At 42.6% G+C, this 12,090-nt stretch overlaps 1 protein-coding gene across 1 annotated transcript; it reads right to left on the bottom strand.

The window, feature by feature from the left end:
* Positions 1 to 8,569: 8,569 nt before the first annotated feature.
* UQCRFS1 (ubiquinol-cytochrome c reductase, Rieske iron-sulfur polypeptide 1) lies at positions 8,570 to 11,869 on the bottom strand. Its single transcript, XM_076349226.1, has 2 exons — positions 11,616 to 11,869; positions 8,570 to 9,372 (listed from the first exon to the last, which is right to left on the bottom strand). The coding sequence occupies exons 1-2, from the start codon at positions 11,824 to 11,826 to the stop codon at positions 8,762 to 8,764; spliced, it is 822 nt and encodes a 273-aa protein (XP_076205341.1). The 5' UTR covers positions 11,827 to 11,869; the 3' UTR covers positions 8,570 to 8,761.
* Between the last annotated feature and the right edge of the window lie 221 nt (positions 11,870 to 12,090).

Here is a 12,090-nt window from a genome sequence, read left to right as displayed (position 1 = left end):
CAAGTGTTCTTCAAAATTTCCAGCGCGGACATTCCACATCTCTTTTCAGGTATCCAAGCTTGAACTACTCTTAACTATTAAATATTCTACAGTTGGAAAGACTTGTTTTCCTCCCCCCAAAGTCTCAATTAAATCTCTTGGCTTCTAATTCAAGCGTATTATTTCTTGGTTTATACCCAAAGGTTGCAAAGAATAGCTCATGTTTGCCTATTTATATTTTTGTTTTGAAATAGTTTTAAAAGTGTTGTTGCATCTTCTCTATCTTTTCCACTTGTTCCACTTATATTTCAGTCACATGTAAATTTAAGCATAGTTGTTGCAGTCCTCTGGATACTACTCCAGTTGGGCCACAATTTTCTTTAAATAAAGCACTTTGAGCTACACATCATCTTCAGGTAATGCTTCACCAGTGATAAAGTAGGATGGGATTTCACATCTTCCATACAAGCCTCCATCCCAACAGGGCAGCCTTTTCCATCACATTATGGTCCTCTGGACTCACCTTCAGCCTGTGATCTACTATAACCCAAGATCCTTTTCTGCAGATCTGCTACCTAGCTATTACTTCCTATCACAATACATCCTAGCCTCGTAGAGCATTATTTGTCAAGATTATTTTTAATTCTAATCCTTTTTTCATCAAAGTTTGCAGCTGTACCCAGTTTACCATATGCAAGCTTTATAATGCTCATTCTCTCTTCTGACATCTAGTTCATTAACAAATACACTGAACAGTGCTGGACCCAAACAGATTCTTGCAGAACTCCTCACACCACGTCTCTTTGGTCTAACAGGGAACTGTTGGTAGTTCGTCTGTAAGGACTGTTTTTGAAGCAGTTGTCCTCTACAATACTTCCACTTATATCAGGTTTCTTAGTAGACAAGAGAATGTCTTGTGAGATGGTGTGAAAATCTTACTTAAAAGTTTGATAGCTACTGCTAATATCCCCCTGTTTCCAAGGCCTGTTATCCTATTATAGCAACAAATGTGATAGCATTGACATGATTTGTTCTCGATAAATCCATGGAGGCTATTACTTATCACCTTATGGTACTCCAGATGCTTACAAATAGGATTATAGCTTTATTTTGTATTTTAATATGCACAAAATCTGAATTAAGGCTTTAATGAATTGAAGCATCATTAATTTTGAAAATTTAGTATTAATACAACTGTTCACCTAAGGCACCTAAGGCACTACGTTACATGTTATGTGTCATAGCTGTTGTCCTCTTACAATTTCTGCAGAAATTTTCTAAATACAGTGAGCCTTGTTGAAGTCTGCAGCACCTTCTTTTGCTCCTCCCATTGCAAACACTATCAACTATTACAATACATCCAGTAGGTACGGGAATGAACAAATTGCACCTGGCTGTGCCACTTCTATGAACCCAGGATTTAATAACATGCACCTCAAGGCAAGTGTATTAGCAGTGGCAGAGGTTAGGAGATGGAAGCATGACCAAACTGTTTTCTGAAACCACATTCCTCTTGATGACATTTCCTCGTTCACTAGGAGCAGTTTATCAGTTTTGTCTGACTTCTCAGTTATAGCTGATTGTTTTGCTAAATTGCTAGATATGTGGAAAATAAAAATTCTCCATCTAAAGCACAAATATCTAAGGCTAAGTAATGTTAAATATAGGTGCTGGTTAACATTTCATAGTTATTGCCCTTGTTTCTCGCAGCATGGTCTCTCCTAGAACCCACCACACAGACTCTGGTCATCTGCTGGGGAAGCTCAGTCAGAGTAAAAGCGTGGTTGCACTACCAGCTCCAAGCGTCCACCCTAACCACCTACCCAAACCTGGCTTCCTCGGTAGTCAACGAAAGACTCCTCTTGGGGGGTTTTATGATATCGAAGTCAGACTTAGAATCTCAGTGTCTTTCTGTAGGGTTGGCCTTTAAATTCATCTGGCAGAATCACGTGCCTCAGCTGAACCATATACACATTCCAATGTCCTGAGCCTGTTGTAGTATGGGCAACACACCATTTTTTGTACTTGTCCACTTGCTTCAGCTACAGGAACTTTGTGTTGTCTGAATCCATTTGAAAAGGAAAGGGAGAAAGCAATCTAATTGTTTTCTTCTTTCATGACACACAAAGAAAATTATACATTAGAATTAATATTTGCATGCACATAGGATGTGGGTTGCTCACAAAATAGGCTGGACACAATGGTTTTAAATTGTCACTGACTGCCACTTGCATAAATTGAGACGGAATCCCTGAAATGAATGACACTTTTATTGTAGAGCTGGTGTCAGGCAGAATTCTGGCTCAATATATCCAGATATCAGCATAATGTCAGACCACATTGTAGTCTCTGGTTAATACTGCTTAATTCTAGGAATCTGTTTGAGTTTTTTATTTTACTGTTTTATTAGTGAATAAGCTTATACTACTTGCATCTTGAAAATTTTCTGTTGGACTATTCTGTAGTTACAGGAACCAAAGCTGGGAAGGTTTGTAGGCTCTAGTTTAACACTGAAGATCTTGGGGTTTGATGGCAGCTTGGATTAGGATAACCGAATGACAAGATATTCTGCAGCTTAAAGGTTTCAGAAATACCAGATTCAGGATGGGCCCAATGCCCCTGTGGCTCTGGCTCAGCTTGTCTGCATCCTGGCAGACTCATCTTACAGGCAGGAATGCAAAACAAATCCGGTGGGCTGTAGAGGTGAGCTTGCCTGGCTCCAGTTGTACGTGCTCAGGGAGCACGAACAGTATTATTCACTGGAGCACTCTGTTGTGTTTTGCCTCTTTGATTCCCAGGAGGAGTATGGGAATGCCGAAAGGTTGTCATTTTATCTTGGATGTAGAAACCAACTTTGCAAGCAGAACATATATGTATTCTGTTTGTTTTTCTCCAGAAGTACAATGCAATGGTATAATTTGAAAAGTTGAAATCACAGCTGAGATCTAAAAGTTTTGAAATGTTGAGATCAGTATTTCCTTGTAGGCTTTACATGACATTTTGTGTCCATATTATGATAAAGCCTTCTAATTGCACAGATATGTTCTTCCTCTGCTTTTAGTGCATAAAAGCTCTTATATTTTCCTTTAAAAAAAGAACAAACACTTAAATATTTTTTGCAAGAATAAAGGCTGTTACAATTGATACTGTTACAGTAGTCTTTAAAATGTCATAATTATGCTAAATAATTTGTCGAGTGCAGCGTATTACATTTGCAACTAACTGATTGTTTTTTGGACAAAAATAATTCTTGGAAGCTGTTCCCTCTTCATTTGCCGCTGTAGTTGCGTAGGGGTGAATTCCCAGCTTGCAGGAAAAGAAAGGGAGGGTGCTCTGGAATGACACTCCAGAGGCGTGAGGTGTATCCCTGGTTGTGCTGTGGTTCCTGTGTGATGTTGCAGTTCCTCTAGCTGTTTGCAGATGGTCATCACGTTTCTCTCTCCTCTTCCAGACTTTTAACTTAAGATCGTGATTTGAGGGACTGTCAAGTACTTTTAATGGTAGCAGAACTACTGGGAACTCTATTCTGAATATATTAGGTGCTATAGCCTGGGGAACCACCCCGAAAACCATCAGTTTCTAGGTGTATCAAAGCAGGCCCTAGATTAACGGATACTTTTGATCTGAGCCTGAGTAAACGGCATATATTTAAAAGGTTATGATGAGAGAAAATTTGGATTTTCATGGTGATTGCAAAATGTATACTGGTCAGCAAAAATGGGCATGAAGTGCTAAAGTCCTTCAGAGACAGGCTCACCTGCATTATTAACATGAAAGGTATTTTTCATTTAGCCATCTCTTCAAAACTATTACTGAAACATAAGGAAAAGAAATTACTTGAAAGCACGAAATCTGGCAGAGTTAATACAGATCACAGCCAGAGCTTCCCAACACTATAAATAACCAAAAATTGTCTTAGAATGTGAATCATTTGAATAACGAACAGTGCTACCAGCTCTGTGGAGGATAGAAGCAATTAACACGTAAAATAAGCATCATCTGTAGGCAGCTGAGAAAATCTTATCCATGGAGGACACCCAGCCTTCAGTAGCTTTAAACTCTCTCCTTCCATCTATAACTAACTTACTTTTTCCTTTTCCAAGGCTGGAGAAGGGTCATTGTCATCCTGTCACTTGTCACTTCTACTGATGAGAAATGTATTGCTCGGATGCTGAACGGTCCTTTAACTGGAGAACTGACCACTGTGTTCCTCAGGTATACCTGAACTGCTTAGGAACCCTCTTCATAGGGTTTCTTCTTCATGTACATTTTGTTGGTGATCAGTGGCAAGAGTGTCCTTGATAACTGTGCTGCTGTGCAACATGGCCTTTGGGAACGCTGCCTCCTTTGGTTTGCAGGAACATACGTTAATGACTGTACAGAGGCTGTATGGGAAACTGTCTTCAGTTCTGACAAGTGGACCTAACAAATCAGAAGGCTTAAAAAACCATGTCATTAGCCATGAAAATGACTTAATATTCTGAATTTTTGTTTAGAGTCTCTGCACTAATTATTCCTTTGACAGCAGTAACCATAAAAAATATTGCCCCTCTTCTAAAGATACAGAAAAGGAAAGACAAAGCTTTTGAAATGTCAAATACTAAAAATTATGTTTTGATTTTAGTATCTTTATTCCCCTTATCGGAAAAGCTTTTTTTATTAAACAAACATGAACTCTGTTCAGCAACTTCATAAAGACTGTTTTGTTCTAAAGGAGAAAAAGTAGCTAGCTGAGAAGAAACAGATACGTGGCTGCTGCTTTTTACGTTAGAAGCACACAGATGAAAGGCGGGCAGTGCAGCTCCTCTCTCTGGCATAGGCTTGTGCTTTACAGCTTCGCTGCTGAAAAACGTCAGGCCCAACACTGATCAAGCTGGCAAACCTGTACTAGCATCAGACTTGTCCTTGCTTTTAGCTCCTGCCACCCTGTCAAGTCAACAGCAGTGAATGATGCTGGCCTGGCTGGCTAAAGCAGACTGATCATACGGCTGACAGTATGAGGCACAGGGAAAAGCGTGACTTCATACTGCCGCTCAAAAAGAAAACTGTACAGAGCACAGAGTTGTCTTACACAAATATAAGGAAACCCCAGTTTGAAGAGGGAAGTGGGGCTTCATACATTTTTGGAGGGGGAAAGGTGCCCTGTTAGCTTTGTGAAATCTCCGAGTTTGTTTTTTGTTTTCGCTGGCAAACAGTTTAAGCAAAAAGGATCTAACGTTAGGAATAGAGCCCTGGTAAGGCCATTAGTGAAGTGGAGGGAGTCAATGTGGAAATACATGAACGTAGTAAAGCCCAGCAAGCGATTGCTTCTTAGGAATCAATGACTCTTCAGAATTTAATAAAATACAGCAGTGTTTTCTGTGTACTTGAACACTGTACTTTCAGCCCCACAGGGTGCGCTAGCCGTGAAAAGGATAACCTTACACATTTATATGGTGGTAATGTCTGTAATTAGTGGCAGTGCTGAGAGCTCCTTCCAAGGACATCTTAGCCCACAAGGTAATTATGAGCTCATTACTGGCAACCAGCACATCACTGCGTGGAGGTTTACCCTTGCTTGCGTTACGCTTCCCCCTTAGGGAGTTCGGGCCTTTTGGAGTTTCTTGTCCCAGACAAGACAATACCATAATTGGACATTATTCCTTGCAAATCACAGCGTCGCTGATGTTGGAAGGGACCTCTTGAGGTGATCGAGTCCAACCCCCTTGCCTCAAGCAGGGTTGCTCAGGACTGTCCAGTTGGTTTTGAGTATCTCCATGGATACTCTACAACATCTCTAGGCAACTTATTCCAGTGTTTGACAACCTTCACAGTAAAAAAGTGTTTTAATGTGTTCAGATGAAATTTCATGGTTTTCTAGTTTGCATCTGTACTTGCGGTACCAAACTGTGAGTGGTTTTGGAGATTTGAGGCTGTTAACTCTTTACCTTATTTCTCAAATTCTAGTAAATCTTGATTCTTTCTTAAGGCACAATTGGGCCATTATGAATGATTTGTTGCCACTTTAAAAATACAAAGCCTTTAACTGAAGAAAGCATAGAGGCTATTGTATCTGCATTGCCTAAAAATCAATACTTCAGCTTCTTAAACTGTTATGTCATCAGTCTGGTGACAAAAGGCATTGCTGGCTGTCCTGGTTTTGGCTGGGATAGAATTAATTTTATTCATAGCAGCTGGTTTTGAATTTAGTATGAAAATAATGTTGATAATAGAGGGATGTTTCAGTTACTGCTGAGCAGTGCTTACACAGAGTTGAGGCCTTTTCTGCCTCTCACCCCACCCCACCAGCGAGGAGGCTGGGGGTGCACAAGGAGCTGGGAGGGGACACAGCCGGGACAGCCGACCCCAACTGACCAAAGGGATATCCCACACCATATGACGTCGTGCTCAGCATATAAAGCTGGGGGAAGAAGGAGGAAGGGGGGGGACATTTGGAGTGGTGGCGTTTGTCTTCCCAAGTCACCGTTACGTGTGATGGAGCCCTGCTTTCCTGGAGATGGCTGAACACCCGCCTGCCCATGGGAAGGAGTGAATTAATTCCTTGTTTTGCTTTGCTTGTGTGCGTGACTTTTGCTTTCCCTGTTAAACTGTCTTGATCTCAACCCACGAGTTTTCTCACTTTTGCTCTTCCGATTCTCTCCCCCATCCCACCGGAGGGGAGTGAGCGAGTGGCTGTGTGGGGCTTAGTTGCCGGCTGAGGTTAAACCACAACACTGGCATCTCATGTTTACAGTAAAAGCTGCTGTTTTGTTCTCAAATGCGTCCAATGTCACGGTGCTGCATTAGTTGTAGATTGGCGAGATTTGATCGAGTCAGTTTGATGTAATTTAAGTAACAGTTTATTCTGTGCAAGTAATTTTATGCGTGACCCTTTAAGCCCAGCTGTGACATAACTACTCTAGCTTTCACTGTGTTCACTTGTCAACTCAGAAACTGCCCTGGCCATTCCTTGCTTTACGGGGGCAAATTTACTGGTACCGCAGTTACTTAGTGATTATGAAACAAAGGTTGGGACTAAATAATGTAACCTGTGGGCTAAAAACCATTTTTAGGAAGAGGTAAGAGTAGCTACTTGAGAACAGATGAGCAATGCTCTAATGCTACGTCAGGAGTTACTAAGCTTCTTTTCTTGAAATACAAAATTTGAGGAAAGATCAACCCTGTAATACAAGGCACATTCATGAATACCAATTATTTAGATACAAGTTTGGGAACATCTCTTTCAGTACTAGTTTAGCATCGTTCATTATACCAAAAAAAGTTATTGAGAATGTTTTTGTGGACATAGTGATACGGTGCAAAGCTCAAATTTATGAAATGGTGTAAAATGCATACCTAAGAACTTCTGTAATAGTCATCTATGGTCTTTTTTTCACCGAATTGTTTGAGAACAGGTGAGCTATATGCATCAATATTCTGATTAATCCTATTTAAAACTTCAGCTTTAACCCAGCTGTCATCAAAGCTTTACATGAGGTATACGTGAGGCTAAACATTCCAGACCCGGGGAATTCTGAGGACTGTATTTTCTGTTTTGCAACTGGAGGAGCACATTAATGCAGTGCAAGACAGAAGCATTCACAGAACAGCAGTAAAGAACAGGAAGCAAACAAGAATGACAAGATAGTTTGGTGGTGGGGTTTTTTTTTGTTCTGGGAACAGCAAACCTTGTTTCTTCTCCTGTACTGCAGGCAATTAATTGCTACCTTTGTTTTGTACCGGCAGGACCAATATTGGTTAAAAGATCTATTTCAGGCTGCATTTGTTTCTCCATGCCTTCAGAGTCAGCATCAAGGTAAGAAGGGGTTCAAAGTTTTGGCCTTTATTGAGCTTAGCCGATAGGCAATATGAAACAGTAATCTTCACACACATCGAGTCTTAAATCATCTCTGATGGCAACACAACCTTTTGCTACGTCTAACATTAGAGATTAGTCCAGACTTGAGTGGTTCTTAACGATTTATTTTTCACCCTCTGTAAAACTTGGGTTTCCCTTTTTACTTCCTTCTCAACTTACTTCTTTTGGAAAAGTGTCACAAATTTTTCAGTGTCCTAAGCACCTGATCTGATGTTTAGATACGCATAAGATCAAGTCTTATCTGCAAGCAAAAAAAATCATTTTGTAGTTCTACCATGACACGCTTATTTTTGTCCACATCGTCATAACATTACATTGCTACCATTCTAGGTAAACAATTATAAACTGCCTCTGAACAAGGAGTTTTCTTTCTAGGTAGGTTTTTATTTACTTTTTCCTTCACTTCCTTTGAAAACAAACAAAAAACATACACTGGAAGGAAAAGGATTACATCTCATAGGATTCTATATTGAAACTTACTCCAAACACTGTTAGAAGTTCATAGCAAGATCTTTTTTAGATCTTTTTTCTTACCATAATGTAGTAAAAACAAAAAAATACAAATAATGAAAACATGGAGTATTAAGGAAACAATGGCTTTGTAGTTCAGTGTCTATCTTGAATCAGCAGCCCTGCAGGACGGCTCCATAAACACATTCTGAGTCTGCTGTAGTACCTCTTTGACTAGACACACGACAAGTCAGTACACAAATAAATACACGTTATTGTAAGTCAGGAACAAGTGCTCACTCCAAGTTTTTATTAAAATTGAACACAGGGAAGTATTCAAACACACTTCTGGTTGAGAATGTAGACAGCTAATATGCTTTCAGGATCATCTGATTTGACAGTATTGCAGAATCTCAGTTAACCCTTTTGAGTGTACATTCACAGGAACGTGAAAGTGAGCAAGCACCTCGTTACTCAGCCAACAACCACTACATCATCACTAAGAAACTGGTAAGTCGGCACCTCAAGGTTATAGGGAGCAGGACCTTTCCTGATTCTGCCAGAGGCATCGTAATGGGACCCATGGCAAGGGCAGTAATAACCGCCAAAATCTCCAGAATTAGCAATGGGTACACAACCAAGATGAGTGCAGACACCTACTAATATGACCCATTCTGGTTTCTTTACTCTGTCTAAGTCATGCTGCGGATCCCTCAGTTTAGACAAATCGACTGCAGCTTCCTGATTAATCTCTTCCTGGGTTCTGTGACGCACAAAAAGGGGCTTCCCTCTCCACTTGAAAGCCATGTTCTTGCCTTCTGGAATGTCAGACAACTTGATCTCAATCTTTGACAACGCCAGCACATCAGCAGAGGCACTCAGGCTGGAAATAAACTGGGTGACAACATTCTTAGCAGCATATGCAGTTGCTACACATGTCGTTGCAGTCACCAGGTAGGAAAACCCTTTTCTAGCTTCACTGCTGCCTTGAGAAGATGTAGTGGCATCTAGCACATCTTGACGACGATAGGCAGAGAAGTCAGGTACCACAACATCATTATGGATGCAACGAACACTGGCAGGTGCTGCAAGAAAAAGAATATGAAATGACAACACTTTCAGGTAAAAAAATATTGTGATGTATTTTAATTTATACTTTTTTAATTGCATTTTTGGAGTAACGGGTAAAAGTTATTCCAAAGTCTGGGTAGGATTCCGCTAATTATACATTTCAATTTTAAGTTGTAGGAAAATGGTTTCCAGAATGTATTTTCGGCAGATGAACAGGTGATTTGTGAAACCATTTTACCTAGTCTTTGAAACTTACATGAAGCCTGATACGGGTGTAGAAAAATCTGTGAGAAGTTCTGGGTTTAAAGTGAACTGTTTTTTCAGAAGATTTCAAGGCAAAACTCCTGCAGGATACTATGACTAGCTAAGAAAAGACAGACCTGTTTTCCCTTCAAACGTTTCCCTGAAAAAAATTGCTATGAAGAAATTCGATTTAGTAAAGTTTGCACATCTGTAGCTTAACGCTTTTATGCTTTCCTTTGACTGAAGTAACTTATATGCCTTTAATAATCTTAAGCGTGTGGCTAAGCATTTTTAAGATGAAAAATGCAGTATCAGGCATCCCCCTTTATATTAAACTGTTGTCAAAAGTAACTGCCCCAGTAAATTTTTAAACCTACAGTCGCCTATTTGCCAGGCTCACTTCATAGAAGGATTTAGGGATAAAGCTAATAACTATCCAACTCCCAAGCTTTTCAAGTGGGATCCCCATGTCAAACCTGTGTGCTAAACCAACAAGATGTGAAGGCTAACTAAGAGGCCTTCCATTAGTTTCTCCAGCAAAAGAAAGCTGCTTCCCTCAGTGAAAATCTATAAGCCAAAGAAAAGAACACACCAAAGACAGAACATATTTCTTGCCAGAGTGCAACCTCGGTTATTTGAAAAGAACTATTTAGTCTTTATCTTTTTCTAGCAGTTGGCACAAAGTTAACAGAGGTTAATAAAACCATTCTCTCAAAGTACTTAAAATAATTCTTGGGGATTTATATGCAATATAATGGGGAAAATATTTACATTTATTTACAAGTTACTCAGCATAGAGAAGGTATTTGCTGTAGGATTTTACCACAGAGAAATTAAACTGAAATTCAAAATTCTGAGAGAGTAAACCATACTAATTGATTTTCAGTATCAAGACTTAAAATATTTCACATTTGGTAACAAGCAAGAAGACTAACTTCTAAAAATTGCTTATATTCAGTGAAAAGCATGCTTGATGTTAATTAAAACTAAGAATAAGACTAAATGTCAGCTACATTAGTTATAGATGTGTAGAATTTTCACCTGCACATATCCTTTACAGTTGAGGGTCAGGTGAAGTATGTAGTTCTAATCACTACAGAGCATCTTCCACAAGGCACTGCCATCTCCAAGACCTATATGAATATCCTATGTAACAGTACGAAGCAAACTGTTACCACATGCCCAGCAGCAGCAGGTAAGGGCAGTAGTTCTCCATGAAATGCAAACCAGCCTGTTTTGTGGAGAACCGCTGCCCTTTGGCTGGAAGTCGGGTTCTGCAAGAACGACTTGGGACTAACTTCACCTGGCTGACGCTTTTCTGAACACGGCATGAACTGGGGGGGAATGCAGGAATTTCAAAAGAGGAAACAGTGACAGTTTTGACATAGTGAATTCACCGTTAGAGCTGGTTTTCTGCAACAGTAAAACACACCGTGTGTTCTCACTGTACATCTCCACTTTGATGCCCCTCAGCTAAATACCTTGTTGAACTAAACAGAGTTTTCCTGCATCTTCCCAACTGCAAAATGAACATCCCCCCGAGAGTCATCAAAAAGAAGCAGGCTTTCAGGTGCCCTTAACTCTCTAGTCATAAACGCGCGTTACCGTAATGATAACAACTTGGAATCACATATTTAAAAAAAAAAAAAGCAGCAAAAGCCAGAACCTCTCAACTAACTCACGACTCTGCTTCCCCCAGCCTGCCAGGCCGGACCTCGAGCGCTGAGGACACCCTCGCCGGCCGCTGGGGCGAGTCCCCCCTTCTCCCGCTCCGGGCGCAGGCCGAGCGCTGCCCGAGGAGCGCTGACGGAGGCGGCAGCACCCCCGGCTCGCCGCCCGAGGTCGTGCGGTGCCCCGGCGCCTGCCGCCGAAGCCCCGGTCCCGCCTGGGGTGGCGGCCGGCCCCTGGGCCCGGCTCCCGCCCGCTGAGCCGGCGGGACGCGGCCGCCGCCCGTCCCCGCCCCGAGCGGCTCCCCCGGGGCCCGGCCCGCGGCGTCCCGACCCCCGGCCCGCACCGTTGAGGCTGGCGCCGGCGACGAGACCCCCCCGGGCCGACCGGCCGTTCATCGACTCCCGGCAGAGCAGAGGCCGCTTCAGGTCCAGCGGCACCTTCTCGGCCCGACGCGCCACCGCCGGCGCCAGCGGCTTCAGGGGGCCGGGCACGGCGTGCGCCGCGGCCGACAGGTAGGGCGCGAAGGGCCCGGAGCGGGCGGCCACGGACAACATGGCGGCGGCTGCTGGGCCGGTCACGGCTGCGACCTTCCCGGCGGCGGAACGCTGCGCACGCGCGCTGGCGTCACGCTGTCGCGCGGTAGTGGCGTCACAGGAGCGCTGTCGGGTGATAGCGTCACACGTCACGGCTCAGGGGGTGGCGCCGGTCCTGCCGGCGCTTCCCTGTGACGGGGTAGTACCCCTGGGGCGGAGCCGCCGCTGCGGCGCCGGGGTTCCCGTTCCCGGGGATCCCGGGGACGTCTCGGTCGCGCTGTGACC

Source organism: Aptenodytes patagonicus, chromosome 11 (genome assembly GCF_965638725.1).
Source record: "Aptenodytes patagonicus chromosome 11, bAptPat1.pri.cur, whole genome shotgun sequence".
Lineage (NCBI taxonomy): Eukaryota > Metazoa > Chordata > Aves > Sphenisciformes > Spheniscidae > Aptenodytes > Aptenodytes patagonicus.
Note: the sequence above shows the minus strand (reverse complement) of the source record. Positions and strands in the feature narration are given on the sequence as shown.